The sequence below is a fragment of the Pseudozyma flocculosa genome (genome assembly GCF_000417875.1).
Source record: "Pseudozyma flocculosa PF-1 unplaced genomic scaffold scaffold00012, whole genome shotgun sequence".
NCBI classification, from domain to species: domain Eukaryota; kingdom Fungi; phylum Basidiomycota; class Ustilaginomycetes; order Ustilaginales; family Ustilaginaceae; genus Pseudozyma; species Pseudozyma flocculosa.
Genome location: NW_006920880.1, coordinates 569,131 through 585,152, shown reverse-complemented (window position 1 = coordinate 585,152; position 16,022 = coordinate 569,131). Strand labels below are relative to the sequence as shown.

Genomic DNA, 16,022 nt, shown 5'->3' with positions numbered 1-16,022 from the left:
AGGGTCGATATGGAGTCCGTGGAGTCGAGAGAGAGGGAGCGAGGGAGAAGAGCGCGAGCAGGTGGTACGCCAGCCAGCCAGCCAAGCCAGCCAGCCAGGGAAAAGTTCGCGGGTGGGGGGCTGGCCAGCCAACGTGATTACGCGGAGGCAGGCAGGCCCCACTCGGAAAAGTCACAACGGGCGAGCGAGGCAGGCCAGGCCAGGCCATCACGCGATGGGTGGCTGCCCGCCGGGCCTCGCATCCCTGCATGAGAGCACACAGAGGCAGCAGGGGCCAGCGCCCGACGACGACGCAGCCTAGCCTCCACATGCATCGCCGCCGGCAGCGGCAGGCAGGCAGGCCAACCGGCCTCGTGGACCCTGGCAAGACGCGGCCATCCCGAGCCCACCGACCGGCTGCGCCGGGCTCGACCAGATCAGGCAGCAGGCAGGGCCCAGCCGGCGGGCAACCAACGACGTCCTGCCTGGCCTCGGCCTGGCCGTCGAGCATCAAAGCAAGGTCGGTTCGGCCCGCCGCCCGCTAGGCTCCTCCGGCCTGCCCCCCTGCCACCATCATCGACGCCCTCGCCACCGTCACCACCGTCGCCACCGTCGCCACAGCTGCCACCGCCCAGCCCTGCCGCCGGACCCCTGCCGACACCGTGGCCCACCTCGCATCCTCGGCGCCATCTGCACCGCCTCCGCTCCTCCCTCGGCCCACGATGACCGACCACGACAACGACAGCGGCTCCGCCTCGCCGCTCGACAAGCTGCGCGGCGCCGCCGACAAGGTCATCCAGACCATCCAGCACGAGAGCGAGTCCGAGGCCCACCAGATCTTCCGCTCCCATCCGGGACACGCCCGCAGGCACCATGCCGCAAAGCGCCGCGGCGACGGCGACGGCGATCACGAACCCGACCACGACCACCTCCCGGGCATCGAGCATCCCGGCTCCACCGGCGTCATCTACGTCACCGACCGCGCAATGTCCAACGGTTTCCACTACGGTCACCCAGAGTGGGCCAACCTCGGCCAGGGCGCCCCAGAGACTGGAGACATACCCGGAGCCGTGCCACGCCCCAAGCACCTCGACCTTGAGCAGTTCGGCGACCAGGTCCACGAGTACGCCCCAAACACGGGCATCCCCGAGCTCCGCAAGGCCGTCGCAAACTACTGTGGGTGCACGTTGGCCGCACCAGAATGAGCCCTGTCCCCAGGGGTCGTTTCCACCTCTGATCGCCTGCCGACCCTGCCTGCCGACCTCGCTGCCGCTGCAGACAACCAGACGTTCCGCCAGAAGCACGACAAGAAGTTCACCGCATCCAACGTCTGCATCGTGCCCGGCGGAAGGGCGGGCATGGCCAGGCTCGCCGCCGTCATTGGCAACGTCAACCTTGGCTACCAGCTGCCCGACTACACGAGCTACGAGCCGCTGTTGGGCTCTACCAAGGGTCTGACGCCCATCCCGACGGTGCTGTCGGCAGAGGAGCAGGGCTTCAAGCTGAGCGTCGACGACATGGCCAGGGAGATCAAGGGGCGCGGCCTGTCGTCGATGCTCCTCAGCAACCCGCGCAACCCGACCGGCATGATGCTCGAGGGCGACGAGCTCAAGCGCGTCGTCGACATGTCAAAGGAGCTCGGCTGCACCATCTTGCTCGACGAGTTCTACAGCTGGTATCTCCACGAGGGGCCCCTCGGCCGCGCCAACTCGGCCGCCGAGTACATCGACGATATCAACGACACGCCCGTCGTCCTCATCGACGGCCTCACAAAGGGCTGGCGCCTGCCCGGCTGGCGCGTGTGCTGGGTCGTCGGCAGCGAAGACGTCATCACCGCACTCAACGAGTCCGGCAGCTACCTCGAGTGAGTCGCACAGAGCTCCCGCGCGGCCTTGTCCCTCACGCCGCACTCTGATGCCGACCTCGTGCTCGTCTGTCCTCGTCTGCTGCTGCTGCTGCTGCTGCTGCTGCTGCTGCTGCTGCACAGCGGTGGCTCCTCGCACCCGATGCAGTGCCTGGCGCTCCAGATGCTCGACATCGACCGGTGCAACCAGGACCGCATGGCGCTCCAGAAGCACTTCAGGGCCAAGCGAAGGCACGTCCTCGACCGGCTCGCCAAGATGGGGCTGGCGGTCAAGACGGAGCCGCAGGGTGAGTCCAGATGCGCGCCCGTCCCGCGCCGTGCCAGGGTGGCCTCGAGAGACTGAGACCCTTCGTGTGTGTGCTTTCCCGCCCCTGCCGCCCTGCAACGCCAGCGACCTTCTACATCTGGCTCTCGCTGGCCAGTCTGCCGTTCCCGCTCAACTCTGGCCTCGTCATGTTTGAGGAGCTGCTGCGCGAAAAGACGATTGTCGTGCCCGGCATCTCGTTTGACATCAAGTGAGTCGCACTCTGTGTCGCATGAGCTCGGCGGCTATAATCACTCGCCGCTATCGATCCTGACCTCCCTTCATCTGCCCTCCCCTCCCGGTCTGGACAGCCCGGCACACCGGCGCAACGTCATCTCGTCGCCCTGCGAGCAGTACATCCGCATCTCGTACGGCCCGCCTCTTGACCAGATCGACCGCGGCCTCGACGCACTCGAGCGCGTCATCGCCAAGGCCCACCCGAGCCAGGCGGGAAAACACAGCCTCAACCGCGGATACATCCGTACCCAAAAGCCTCACGTCGACGTCTCATCCACAAAGTGAGGAGGCGTCGCTTCGCCGGCAACGGACGAGCATGAGGATTGACGACGAGAATGAGGAATCGGCATTACCATGTGACCACGCTGCCGAGCGATGCAGCCGACGACAGGAAGCTAGGAAAGCTTGTTGGCCTGTGAAGCCCGACGAGGCGAGTGGGGAGTGCAGCAGAGGAGGAAAGGAAGAGGTATAGGAAGCGTCGGTCAGTGATGGCCCTTGTGAGGGGACGAGCTAGGGCAGAGCGCGGCGCTGCGACGACGCACCTTCTTGTACAGGCTGTCGATGACGTTGCCGACGTGCTTTAGGGTTTCTAGCGTCACCTCGTACGTTTTCTGCGTGCGTGCGAGAGCAGGGGACGTGGTCGAGCGTCAGCACACGGACAAGGACGGGACATCGCGATCGGGCGCGCACAGGGGACGGCCGGGGCGAGCGGGACGACTCACGTCTTCTTGGGGCTCGTCGTAGACGACCAGGCACCCCGCCCCTTGGTCGAGGATACCGTGGAAGACCTTGTCGAGAATCATCTGGCTGAGCCTGGGAGCGGGAGGAGAGGGGCAGGGAGAGAGAGACGAGGCAAGGAAGGAACGCGCGGGTCAGACTGCTTCCAGATCCTTGCTCTCCAGGGCGAAGGGTGGGGCGAGCTGCGCTACCTACTTTAGCTCGACCTCGCGCACCGGCTGCTTGACCTCCTTTGCCACGTGGGCGATCTCGACGCGGCTATATGGCTCAATGATCCGCAGCAGATTCTGCTCGAGCAATGTGTCGTAGAGCGCCGAGAGGTGGTTGCGGATGATGGGGTCGTTTGAGAGCTCTGCGGTGGTCGAGGCCGGGGAGTGCGGGAAAGCAGGAGTACTAAAGTCAGCATCGCCTCCCAACGCCACCGCCGCCGCCACTGGGGGGCACCGGCTGTGCCTGCCGCCTGCGCGGCTGCTCACCGTCCTTGTAGGTCTTGAGCGCGCTCTCGAACGCCTCGAGGCTGCGATCCTCGTGCGCCTTGGCGACGGCCTTCATGGCCTCGACGTCGCGCCCGGCGTACTTGGTGGCGTACTTGCCGCCGATGATGGCGTTGACGTCGTCGCTGAGGTTGAGCATGATTTTGCAAAGCAGCATGTACTTGAGCGCCAGCGGTGCCCGTGCGTCCTCCTGCAGCGCGAAGCCCTCGAGCGTCTCGAAAAAGTATGAGTAGGCGGTGGCGTAGTCCTTGTCCTCGGCGTGGAGCACGCCTGCCTGCAGGTCGAGCTGGGCCTGGAGCGTGGGCGGGCAGTAGATAGAGTTGGCGGCGGTCCTCGCCGACGTGAGGGCCGCCTTGGCCTTTGGGAAGTTTTTCGTGGCGTGGTTGACCTTGGACTCGAGCAGGTGGACCTCGGTGAGGATCATCTTGTCGTCGAGCTTCTTGAGCTCCTTGAGCAGCGACTCGATGAGCGGGAGCGCCTCGCGGTACGACTTAGCCTCAAAGTAGAGGGCGATGAGCTTGGTCTCGAGGTTCTGCTTGAGAAAGATGCGCTTCTCGTTCTTGGCCCACTCGGCGTTTTCCTTGGTCACCTGGATCTGGATCTGCTGGCTGCCGGGTATGCCCGAGAAGAGGTCGATGAGCGTGCGCACCAGCTTGGCCGTCTTTGCCTTGGCGATGGCCGACATGAACGTCCTCGAGGAGCGGACCGCCTCTGCGAGCGCCTCGGCGTTGTGCGTGTCGCGGTAGAGCTCGCCGAGCCGCGTCAGCGCCGACTCCTGCTCCTTGAGCTGCGCCTCGTCGTTGGGCTTGGACTGGTCGGCCAGGATGACCTTGAGGATGCGCTCGCCCTCGGCATTGTTGCCGGCCTGGATGGCGGCGTTGGCATCGGCCACCGTCTGGGGAGAAGTCATGTCGGCCGAAAGCGCAGGTCGGGCTGGTCGGGTCGCGCGGCGTCCAAAGTGCGTTTGAGTGCGAGTGTCCGTCGTTCGCTTCGGTTTTCTGGAGCGTGTGCTGTCCTTCTTGCCAAAAGAGCGCTGGTGGGGGAGGAGGGCGTGGACGAGATGATGATGATGATGATGGATGTCGGAAGGGCCGAAGGAGGGAGGCAATCCGCCGCCGCCGCCGCCAAAGCGACTGCCAAGGTGCGTGCGCCGCCCGCCCAGCCGCCCGCCTTTTACGCGGCCGTGTGATCGGGCCCTGCCCGCCTGCTGGCCGGCCGCGGAAACCTCCACAACGGCACTTGCTCGGCCCAGCCAGGTCGCCGCCCCCCGTGCCCTGGCCCCCCACGTCCAGCCAGCCGGGCAGGCCTGCGAGGCCAGGCAGCCTGCCCCGCTGTTCGGCCTCTCCGTCCGGCGGCCCGCCTTCCGACGACCTGGCGAGCGCTGAGCCGGTCACTTCTTGGCACCACCACCACCACCTCGCACCCCGTCCCTCGAATCGTTTCCTTCCACGACGGCACGACCATGCAGCGGAATCCATCTCACGCCTCGACATAGAACCCTTTGACCTGCCGCGGCTCTGGATAGACTCATCACCCATAGAATTCGAGCAACAAGTGCGGGGCGAGGAGAGACGAACTTCGCTGCATGGCGCTGCCCACCGCTTCCACCAGCCGACTCCGCCTCCCGACCCAGAGCCGCCAAGACACTGTCGCCATCGAGATGCACTCGCCGCCCCAGTCGCATCGGAACGGGCCCGACCCGTGGCGGTCCAACCCGTTTTCGGATGGCGGCTTCGACGGCCAAGCCGATGACCGTCCAGGCAACGGGCCGATCCGTGCCGACGAGGGCGGCTACGACTTTACCTGGCGGGCCGTCCTGGCCGGCCTCGCCATTGGCTGCCTGCTGGCTTTCACCAACCTCTACCTGGGTCTGCAGTCTGGCTGGGTATCGCTGATGAGCCTCCAGTCGGCGCTGCTGGGTTTCGCCATCTTCAAGGTGCTGCCCAAGCAGCTCTCGCTGGCGGGCAAGCGCTTCTACCTCATGACGACGCCCTTCACGCCTGCGGAAAACGTGCTGGTGCAGACCACCGCCGCCGCCGTCGGCATCATGCCGCTCAGCGCCGGCCTGGTCGGCGTGATTCCAGCGCTGACCAAGCTCACGCCAGAAAAGGACGGCTCGCCGCCCATCATCCTCGGATGGTGGCCGTTGCTGGGCTGGTGCTTTGCACTCGCCTACTTTGGCGTCTTCTTTGCCAGCCCGCTGCGGGAGCCTATGATCATCCGCGAGAAGCTGGCCTTCCCAAGCGGCACAGCCACGGCCCAGCTCATCTCAGTGCTCCACAAGGTGCCGCTTGCTGCGGATCGGCTCAAGACGGCCACGCCATCGACCAACGGCCTGCGCAGGAGGGACACCGAGAGGGCTCGCACGAGCGACGAAAACACGAGGCTGCTCAGCGGCGACGAGGCCGATGACGGCGCCGCATCGACCTCGGAGCAGGACCAGGTGCTGCGCGGCAACGAGGGCTGGAAGGCGCTGATGTGGTCCTTTTCCGGCTCGGCCACGTTCACGGTGAGATGGGCGCGCCCGGAAACCTTTGAGCTCCCCGCGAAGCGCGAGATGCTGACGCCTAGCGATCTCTGTTCTCCCCGCCCTCGACCTCCAGATCGTCTCGTACTTTGTCCCGGTCCTGTACGCGATGCCGCTGTTCGACCCTTTGTCGCCCAGCCACGATCTGGCGGCGACGTGGGGATGGTGGTTCACGCCCTCGCTCAACTACATCGGTCAGGGCATCATCATGGGCCTGCCGACCACCGTCAGCATGACGGCGGGCGCCGTGGTCGGATGGGCCGTCCTCAGCCCGCTCGCGCACCACTACGGCTGGGCGCCAGGCCACCCGCTCGACAGCGAGGACGGCTCCAAGGGCTGGATCCTCTGGGTCTCGCTCGCCATCATGTGCAGCGAGAGCATCGTCGGCCTGATCGCGCTCGTCGGCGCCAACGGCTTGAGCGACCTCAAGCGGTGGAAGTCGAAGCGGGACCGCGGCTCGGCGTCCTACAGCCGGCTCGATGCCAACGACGGCGGCGACCACAGCGGCGGCGACGACGGCGGACGAGATCGTCGCGCGGACGGTCACGACGTCGAGCACGAGCCCGCCGACCGTCTGACGCCGGCATCTTGGGTCGTATGGGGCCTGGTGGGCTCGACGGCGCTCGCCGTGTGGCTCATCTGGCTCGCGTTTGGATCCGAGGGCATCTCGCCGTGGGCGACGTGCATCGGCATCGTCCTCGCCTCGATCTTTGCCATCCTCGGCGTACGGGCGCTGGGCGAGACCGACCTCAACCCGGTGAGCGGCATCGGCAAGATCAGCCAGCTCATCTTTGCGTTGGTGCAGCCGGGCAACGTGGTGGCCAACCTGGTTGCTGGAGGCATCTCCGAGGCCGGCGCGATGCAGGCGGGCGACCTGATGCAGGACTACAAGACCGGCCACCTGGTGGGCGCCTCTCCGCGCGCGCAGTTCAAGGGGCAGCTGATCGGCAGCACGCTGGGCATCTTCATCTCCTGCTTCGCCTACAAGCTCTACACGGCCACCTATGTGATCCCGGGCCCGCAGTTCCCCGCGCCGACCGCCGCCGTGTGGCTCAACCTGGCCCGACTCGTCAACAACGGCCACCTGCCGCAGCGGGCCGACACGTTCATGATCGTGTTTGGCGCCATCTTTGCCGTCACGGGCCTTTTCAAGACGCTGCTGCGCACCCGCGCCCTGCAGGACGAGCGCAAGGGCCTGCACAGCCCGCCGTCGTCGAGGCTGGCCAAGCTGATCCCGAGCGGCATCGCGTTTGCCGTCGGCATGCTCAATACGCCCAACTTTTCGCTGGCGCGCCTCGTCGGCGGCATCGCCGCTCACGTCTACGCCAAAAAGATGGCCGGGCGGCCGACGGGCCCCAACGGATCGTCGCCCCTGGCGGGCATCCTCATCATCATCGTCGCCAGCGGATTTGTGCTGGGCGAAGGGGCGGCCAGCATCGTCAGCCTGCTGCTCAAGCAGAACGGCGCCGAGCCCCTCACCTGCTTTGGCTGCCGGGGCGGGTGCTCGGGAGGTTGCTCCTGAGCCGGCGCATCGCTCGTGCCGGCCCCATCGGTCCATCTGACTGCTTATCGAGTATCGGACGACGGGGCCTGCTACCCTGTCGCCTGCTCCCATCTCGGAGTTCTAGCTTCTATCTAGACAGACGTCGCTAGCTCGCTTTCGCTTTGCATACCCTTGTATGATTAGAGGGGCCCCGTCATCTTCCAAGGACGCTTCTCTGCTGCACCGGCTGTCGAGCCGAAAGTGTTTTGTCCGGTTGTCTGCGGGAGCGTTCCGACGACTGCCTGCGGTCGGGGAGTCGGCGGCACGCTCCGAGCAGGCAAGGTTGCGGGAAATGGCTGCGAGCGGCCAGGCCTGCTCTCTTTTGAATTTACGCGTCGGGAACGCGCCAGCGTGCGGGCAGGAAGGCCGGCCGGGCGTGGTTGAGAAAACGAAGAAAGTGGAGGCCAGGGGGCGCGGGCGCAGGCGCAGGCGCAGGCGGCGGCGGCGGCAAAGCGCAGCTCGTCAAGCAGCGCAACAGCGCTCCGACGGCCGGGCCTCACGCGGCTGGTCGTGCCGCTCAGCTTTGCCACCTGACTACCAAGACCGCCGCGGCTCCCACCTCTGACCCTCAACCGCCATCCTCATCGCCAGCGCCGTCGACGCCGCTACCTCACACCTCTGCTTCCACCTCGTCTCGACCGCACGGCTCCGGCGTGGCTGATACCGATCTGGAGCGGTGTCGACTCGCGCCTTCTTCCTCTCCTCAGAGTCTGAGAATCCTCGGCGGGCGACTGGCCTCCGCCACTTTGCAAGCTCACGATTCCCGCCACGGGCGGCGTTCGACTGGCTGTGCAGATTAGCTCACGCCGCGCACCCTGGCAGCATCCCATCGACTTCCGCCCGCACCTGGCTTCCCCCGGGCAACAGCAAACATCGATCGCTGCGAGGGCCGCAGGCTGGCACTCCTTCTCGCCTCCCGCAAGGCCAAGCTCCCCACTTGAAACTCGCCGAGGCTCTCCGTGTGATAGCATACGCGGCTTCTGCCAATCGGCAGCGCGTACCCGCACGGAGAGCAGCGAAGGACAGGGCACGAGCATGAAGATCCTCTGCGTGGCCGAGAAACGTGAGCCGGCGCCGGGCTTTCAAGGACAGAGCTGGCACCTGAAGCGCCCTCTCGGTTAAGGTCAACGTCTGCTAACGCGCCTGTCGTGGCCTCCATCCCCCTCCATGCCCATGCCACAGCATCGATTGCCAAATCCATCACCTCGATCCTCTCGTCCAACAGCTCCACGAATGTGAGTGCGCAGCTCGCCGGCCGGGCCTCTGCAGCTGCTCGTCGCTGACGCTCCGATCGGCCCCTTGCCCACGACGACGACTCTCGATGCCCGCGCAGAGGCCAGGGAGAGACAAGTACTGCCGCAACTATGACTTCCAATACCGGCTGCCCGACTTTGGCGGCACCGTCGACATGACCATGACCTCGGTCAGAGGCCACCTGACCGAGATCGACTTTGGCGAGGACCACCGCAAGTGGTACTCGTGCGATCCCGCCACGCTCTTCGATGCGCCGATCGAGACGCGGGTCAGCAAGGACGGAGCCGCTATCGGGCTCAACCTCCGCACCGAGGCGCGGGGCGCTGCTGCCGTCATGATCTGGACCGACTGCGATCGCGAAGGCGAGCACATCGGCGCAGAGATTGTCGCAGAGTGCAGGAGGGTCAACCGTAACATACGGGTACTTCGTGCGCGGTTCAGCGCCATCATCGCAAAGTAAGTGACCTCCGACGAGGGTTCAGCACGCGTAACCCTCAGCTCCGGGTCGAGCGAGCGAGCCACTGACCCGCCTGGACCGCACCACTCTCGCCCTGCCGGCTTCCAGTCAGATCCACAGAGCAGCGCAGAATACGGTCGAGCTCGATTGGCTGTCGGCCGACGCCGTCGAGGCGCGCATCCATCTCGACCTTCGCATCGGCGCAGCATTCACCCGGATGCAGACGATGAGCCTCCGGTCTCGCGTGCCCGAGCTTGACGCCGCCAAGCAGCTGGTCAGCTATGGTGAGCCTATGTGTGCAGCAGCTGCTGGCTAGAGTGGCCAGCGTCCCGTTGCTGAAGCGCACTCTACTGGACTGCTCGCCCCTCCTCCGCGTCCCGCAGGCCCATGCCAGTTCCCGACGCTCGGCTTCGTCGTCGATCGCTACGAGAAGGTCATCAACTTTGTGCCCGAGCCGTTCTGGCATATCGCAGTCACAAAGCAACGGACCCTGGCGGGCGCCGACCCTACTCCCGATGACGATCCGGCCGACATCAAGGTCGTGTCCTTCCTCTGGGACCGCGGCCACGTCTTCGATCGTACCACTGCCGAGATCCTCCTCGAAGGCTGCATCGAGGAGCCGCTTGCGACGGTCAGGAAAGTGAACAGCAAGCAGACCAAGAAGTGGAAGCCGTATCCGCTGACCACAGTCGAGCTGCAAAAGTCCGGATCGAGGCTGCTGCGCCTCGCTCCGAAGAAGATCCTCGACGTGAGTCCGAGATGCTGCGGCACGAGACGGATGCACGAGGTCCTGACACGTGCAGCGCCGCTCGACTCGTGTTGGCCTTCGCGTGCTGCTGTCTCCTCCAGGCGGCCGAGTCGCTCTACCAAAAGGGCTTCCTGTCGTACCCTCGAACAGAGACGGACCAGTACGACAAGGACTTCGACTTTCAGACCCTGATCGCCAAGCAGACGAACGACACGCAGTGGGGCGCCATCGCACAGCGTCTGGTCGACGGCGAGTTCGAGCGCCCGCGCAACGGCAAAAAGAACGACAAGGCGCACCCCCCTATCCATCCGACGGCGCACGCCAACGGCCTCAACGGCGACGAGAAGCGCGTCTACGACTACGTGACGAGACGCTTCCTCGGAAGCTGCTGGAAGGACGCCCTCGGGCGACAGACGACGGTCGAGATCGACATCGCTCAGGAGATCTTCCGAGCCTCTGGTGAGCCTGCGTAGGGTTGGAAGCCTTCAGCGTACCGACAACCTCTCACCCGCTGGTGGCTCTTCTGCCTCGTCCCCCGCACATGCAGGCCTCATCGTCCAGCAGAGAAACTTTCTCGAGGTGTGCACGTACGAGCGATGGGAAGGAACCATCTTGCCCGAGTTTTTCGAGGGCGAACAGTTTCTCCCGACCTCGTGCGAACTCAAGGAAGGCGCGACGAGCCGTCCCAAGCTGCTGACGGAGGCCGACCTGGTCAACCTCATGGACAAGAACGGGATAGGTGAGCACCAGACGGAGCCAGACCATCTGCGCGCTTCTGTCGCGTGCTGACTGCGGGCGCGCCGACTCCGGAACGCTGCGGATCTGCCAGGCACCGACGCCACCATCGCCGAGCACATCGCCAAGGTCATCGATCGCAACTACGTCATGAAGGTGCAGGAGGGACGCAGCACGTACCTCGTCCCCTCGACGCTCGGCATCGGCCTGGTCGAGGGCTACAACCGGATCAACTTTGAAAAGAGCCTGAGCAAGCCTCTGCTGCGCCGCGAGGTGAGCAGTTGCGGCAATCCTCGACGCGCCCGTGCCACCCTCGATCACGACATGCTAAGACGGGCGAATATATCCTCTCTCCCGCTGTTAGACTGAGTACCGCATGTCGCTCATCTGCGCCGGCCAGAGGACTAAGCAGGAGACTATCAACGAAAGCATCGAGGAGTATCGAGCAGTCTACGCCATGGCAAAGCGGGACTTTAACACGATCGTCGAGGTGAGGGCTGCCGCAGCGCACACCGCCGTCGTTGCTCAGCGATCGGTGCTGAGCGGCTTCTCTTTTTCACCCTCTCTCCCAACAGGCCGTCACAAGGTATCTGCGAGACCCCAACGCAGGTCAGGAAGCAATGGCTGCGCAGCTGCTCGACGACGGCGACGGCGGGGACGATGGCGATGACGACTTCAACGACGAGGACTTCAGGGGGCCGGATCCGGACCCTCGGCCGGCTCCTGGTCGCGGCGGCGCTCGCAGAGGCGCCAGCACTGCGACTCGGGGGGCCGCACGAGGCTCGTCCACACGGGGCACGGCGACGAGGGGCCGGGGGAAAGCGGCAGCACGACGCCCTCGCGCAGCACCTGCGAGCAGCGCTACCAGAGGTGAGCTGCTAGACCGGGCCAACGGCTTTGCCGACGCTCCCAGATCTCGCTGACATGAGAATTCACCTCGCCGCCATCTCCCTTCCATGCATCTGAACAGCACGCGACGACGACGACGATGACGACGACGATGACGACGACCCCAGCGACGGCGATAATGACGCCCCGATGGTGCCTGCGGTCCGACGCCGCGGAGCAGGGGCGGCGTTGTCCAGCAACGTTGGCCGTGGGACCGGTGCGCCGTCTGGACTCGCGTCCTCGGACCAGCCATGCGACTGTGGCCTGCCGAGCGTCGAGCGCACGGTCGTCAAGGAGGGCCCAAATACTGGGCGCAAGTTCAGGTCCTGCCCGAAGCGCATGGACGAGGGCAGGTGCGACTTTTTCGAGTGGAGCGACGGGCCGTCGAGCGGCCGGAACGGCGAGGGACCCAGCAGGGTGACTCCAGCCAAGAGAGCACAGGTGCGTTCTGGCCGCCTTGGTTCCCCCGCCCCGGGATCATCGACTCTGACCGTTTTGTCCTACTCATGTCCCTCTTTGCGCTGACGAACGCCACGCTCGCCCGCCTGCTGTTTAGCCTGCTTCAGAGGAGACGAGCACCAGCTGGATCTCGAGAATGCATGCGCGGACGGAATCCCGGGCGCGCGAGTCGGGCGCTCCGCGCTGCGAGTGCGACCTCGAGGCCAAACTGCAGACGGTCAACAAGGACGGCCCAAACAAGGGGCGCAAGTTCTACAGTTGCACAAAGGAGGCGGTCCGCTTGAGGTGAGCAGACGGGCGACGCTTTTCGCGACCAGCTCGACGAGCGAGCGGACGAGCGGGCAGACATGGGCCATCGGACGTTCCAGCTGACATGGGCGCATCCATCACCCAAACCAGGTGCCGTTTCTTTGAGTGGGTGGACGAAGAGTCCGGCCCGACGGCCGCGCGCTCTGGCGGTGCACCAGCGGGCGGGGCAGGATCCTGCTTCCAGTGCGGCAAAGAAGGGCATTGGGCGAGCGACTGTCCCAACCCGAACTCGGGCAATCGGTCCTCTGGCAGCAGCGGGCGCGGACGCGGACGCGGCGGGAAGTCGAGAGGCGGTCGCAGTGGCGGCGGCGGAGGAGGGTCTCGGAGCGGCGAATGCTTCAAATGCGGCCAGGCGGGGCACTGGTCGTCTGACTGGTGAGTACTGACACTCGTCGACTTTCCACGGCGGCTCGACATGTGTCCGCGATGCCCCTTGCGACCGTCTCTGCTCGGCGAAGAGGTGTCGTCGGCGGCATGGCGGGCACGCCTTCCACAGGAGATTTCACGAGCGTCAACGCTCGCCGATTTCCCACGATCCATGCTGACCTTGTTGCAAACCTCGGGCGGCGCCTGCCATACTGCGGCCTCTGTCCTCGCCGAACAGCCCGAACCAATGATCGCGTCGGCGCGAGAGGGGGGGTGCCAACCATGCATCGCGGGGCCATGACAATGTAGCCTGATCGTGTGGCACAAGTCACACGACCTGTCCCAACGGCCCCCCTTCGCACTGCTTGCACCTGTCGTTTGGATCGTTGGACGAGCGAAGCGAGCGGATCGTCTGGCCTACAGAAGCCTGGCCTGCACAGGTGGTCGGAGTCCGTGGGACCGGCTGCGGGGGCTGGCAGCATGAAGCTTACCGGTGCCGACGAGGCCGTGTCTCCGGCCGCACAACGGCCGCCAAGACAGACAGCCTGGTAGGTGGCTGGTCGATCCCGTCGAGATGCGGCGGTGGCGAAGGAAGTTCAGCCGAGCCCAAGACATCCAGACTGGCGATGGCGCAGGATGCTCCAGGTACGGTCGGTCTGCTCGATCGACTGCCGCACCGAAAGGCGTCACGGTACAGCCAAACAGCTCTCTCACGTTCGGGCCCGCTGTGAGCCACGAGAGGCTGTGACGAAGCTGCTCTACCTGCTCTTCTCGTCACCGTTGCGACAGGTCGAAATCGAGTCGGTTACGAGCTGGACGAGATCCTACGCTTGAGGGTGTCTCTTGCGGCGGCTCGTGGGAGGACAAAGAATGCCGGCGCCGGCGGACCGGACGTCGGTGGCGGCGCAATTGGAAATTCGCGCCTGGCCTGGCCTGGCCTCCTGGCCTTTGTTCGTCTTGTCGCGTGGCGGCTGCGTGGGGGGGCGGAGGCGTCGAGCAATCGTCCAATCAGGACCGACCGACGTCCACTAGCTGGCGTCTTCGACGACGGCGATCTCATCGGCACCAACACCTATCATCACCGCCGGATGCCAAGAGAAGTGTGGCGGACGGAATCTCGAAAGGAAGCGACGGGCGCAGCGAAGGCGGCGGACGCAAGCCCGCGCGTTGTCGTCCGGCAGGCCGGCGTGCTTGCCTGACCTGCTGAGCTTTCTTCTTGTCGTTGGATTCATGCCGTCGTCAGGAACTTTCCGCCTTTTCGCCGCAGGCCTCCAGCCCGGCAGGCCATGCGATGCGACGGCGTCCGGCCGACCATCGGCAAAGTCGGACTGCGCAGCGCAACGGCCGACCGACACCTCGCCACGTCGTCGTCGCCGCCGCAGACGTGCTGTGCCCGGTCGCCTGCACACGGTGCATCGAAGCTGGAGCACGCACGGGCAAGCGCAGAAGCAAAGCAAGCAGGGCTTCCGACGAACGTCGTCGTGGTTCTCTCGTTTGAGAGGATGTGCGCCATATTTCTCCTTGCGAGGTGCGTGCGTGGTTCCATTGTCGGCTTCGACGGGCGTCCGATCGTGGCCAGGTCCGAACCAGAGGTACGGTAGGTATGGACGTCGATGGATACGAATCGGCATGGCATGAACTGGTCTACGACGACGAGGTTGGGCCCATTGCCACATCGCGTTGCGGCGACAAGAGGTTGAGCAGGGCTGTTCTCTATGGTCGAGCGCTGAGGAGGAACGGAACGAGCCGCAGCCCGCGGGGGCGCGAGTCTTCCACTCGACTGGTCCACCTCATCGCCGTGCGTCCAATATCCCCCTTGAATAGGCTAAGGAGGATGTCCGGCCCGGGCGCCGATAATTAGAGCTGTGCGCGCGGCCTCACCTCCGCCCTGCCTGGCTCAGAGTGGTAGGTAGTCGGCAGGCACGGCCACGGACAATGAGGTGGGTGGCGAAGCCGCAACGCTCCGCATCCTGCTCCCCGTTTGTGGGTGGGTGGGCGAGCGTGCCCCGACGATGCAGGCGGGGGCGACAGCCAGTCCCGGCAAACTCGCGCGGCTAGGTACGCTCCTCGTCCTGGCCTAGGGACGCCGGTGCCGACAATGGACAAGCAAGCAAGCAAGGGTCGCCCGACCGGTACTCCTGTACCCGGCGCAAACAAGGCTCGACATCGCGTTGCCCTGCTTTGTGCTGCGTGCGTGCGTGCGTGCTTGCAAGCTTGTCGCTCTGCCGTACCTGCCCACGCCTGCGACGGCAACGCTCCGACTTGGGCGAGTCACCTAGCCTCAGCTTGCGGCCGCAGACCGACCTCCTGGCACGCGTCGTTGTTAGTTTGCCCGGGACCTCGCCGACGGGCGGAGCCATCGAGCTCCCTCCGCGATGTCTCCGAAAAGCTTCCGAAGAACGGCAGCGCCTGTAGGGGTCAGCACACGTCGATCGACAGGGCGAGGTGCAAGCAGGCTAGGTACCGGTAGGTCGAGTTTGCGCTCGCTGTTTGGCTAGGCGGTAGATCCGAGATGGACCCCTCGTCTATGGCCGTACACGTCTATTTGCGGGACGGCGACGGCGACGGCGGCAGAGCGGCGCAGGCAGGCTCAGTGCAAGCGTGAAAGGGGTTTTGAGGTCGAGGCGCCGACTTCGCGCGAGATCTGCTGCCTGCCCCGGCCTGCTGAAATTTTCGTACATCGTCCCGCCAACGCAGAGCGCGGTTTCACCTCGAAACCGTGGGCGGCCCCCCACTTTTCGGGAAAGCCACGTACGTCCTCCCTGCCTGCCTGCCTGCCCGGTTGCGTTGCCATGTCTGGCCAGGCTTGCAGCGCCATGCTCACCCGCCTGACTGACTGCCTGCTTGCCTGCTTGCCTGCTGACCTGCTGTGACAGAAATCAGAGAGTCTCGGTGCACTCGACAGCTAGGGGGAGGAGCAGTCTCGAGGTTGCAGTTGCGGCCACCAGAGATGAGGGCGGGTCACGCAAGAAGCAAGCAACAAAGCAGGAGCAAGCAGCGAAGCAAGGCGAGGACTGCGCGCTTGCAGTTGCACCGCAGAGAAGGAAGCGGAGTGTCGAGGCGTCGACCCGCTCGAGAGCGGCAAAGCAGGCCAGGCGGGNGGGCCGCTGNGCTGCCNCG

General features: G+C 65.4%; 4 protein-coding genes across 4 annotated transcripts; 3 read left to right on the top strand and 1 right to left on the bottom strand.

The window, feature by feature from the left end:
* Nucleotides 1-701: 701 nt before the first annotated feature.
* Nucleotides 702-2,669, top strand: PFL1_03933 (uncharacterized protein; the record flags this gene model as incomplete). The annotated part of the gene is made up of 5 exons (XM_007881456.1): nt 702-1,155; nt 1,258-1,843; nt 1,967-2,130; nt 2,235-2,358; nt 2,459-2,669. The coding sequence occupies 5 exons, from the start codon at nt 702-704 to the stop codon at nt 2,667-2,669; spliced, it is 1,539 nt and encodes a 512-aa protein (XP_007879647.1).
* Nucleotides 2,670-2,779: 110 nt separating this feature from the next.
* PFL1_03932 (uncharacterized protein) lies at nt 2,780-4,526 on the bottom strand (the record flags this gene model as incomplete). Its single annotated transcript, XM_007881455.1, has 5 exons — nt 2,780-2,797; nt 2,927-2,995; nt 3,107-3,197; nt 3,318-3,474; nt 3,599-4,526. The coding sequence occupies 5 exons, from the start codon at nt 4,524-4,526 to the stop codon at nt 2,780-2,782; spliced, it is 1,263 nt and encodes a 420-aa protein (XP_007879646.1).
* Nucleotides 4,527-5,201: 675 nt separating this feature from the next.
* PFL1_03931 (uncharacterized protein) lies at nt 5,202-7,665 on the top strand (the record flags this gene model as incomplete). The annotated part of the gene is made up of 2 exons (XM_007881454.1): nt 5,202-6,125; nt 6,220-7,665. The coding sequence occupies 2 exons, from the start codon at nt 5,202-5,204 to the stop codon at nt 7,663-7,665; spliced, it is 2,370 nt and encodes a 789-aa protein (XP_007879645.1).
* A 1,056-nt stretch (nt 7,666-8,721) lies between these two features.
* On the top strand, nt 8,722-12,516 carry PFL1_03930 (uncharacterized protein; the record flags this gene model as incomplete). The annotated part of the gene is made up of 12 exons (XM_007881453.1): nt 8,722-8,749; nt 8,869-8,921; nt 9,020-9,396; nt 9,506-9,681; nt 9,781-10,145; nt 10,247-10,604; nt 10,693-10,884; nt 10,975-11,153; nt 11,245-11,370; nt 11,456-11,750; nt 11,851-12,209; nt 12,325-12,516. 12 exons carry the CDS (start codon nt 8,722-8,724, stop codon nt 12,514-12,516), a joined length of 2,700 nt encoding a protein of 899 aa, XP_007879644.1.
* Nucleotides 12,517-16,022: the final 3,506 nt, after the last annotated feature.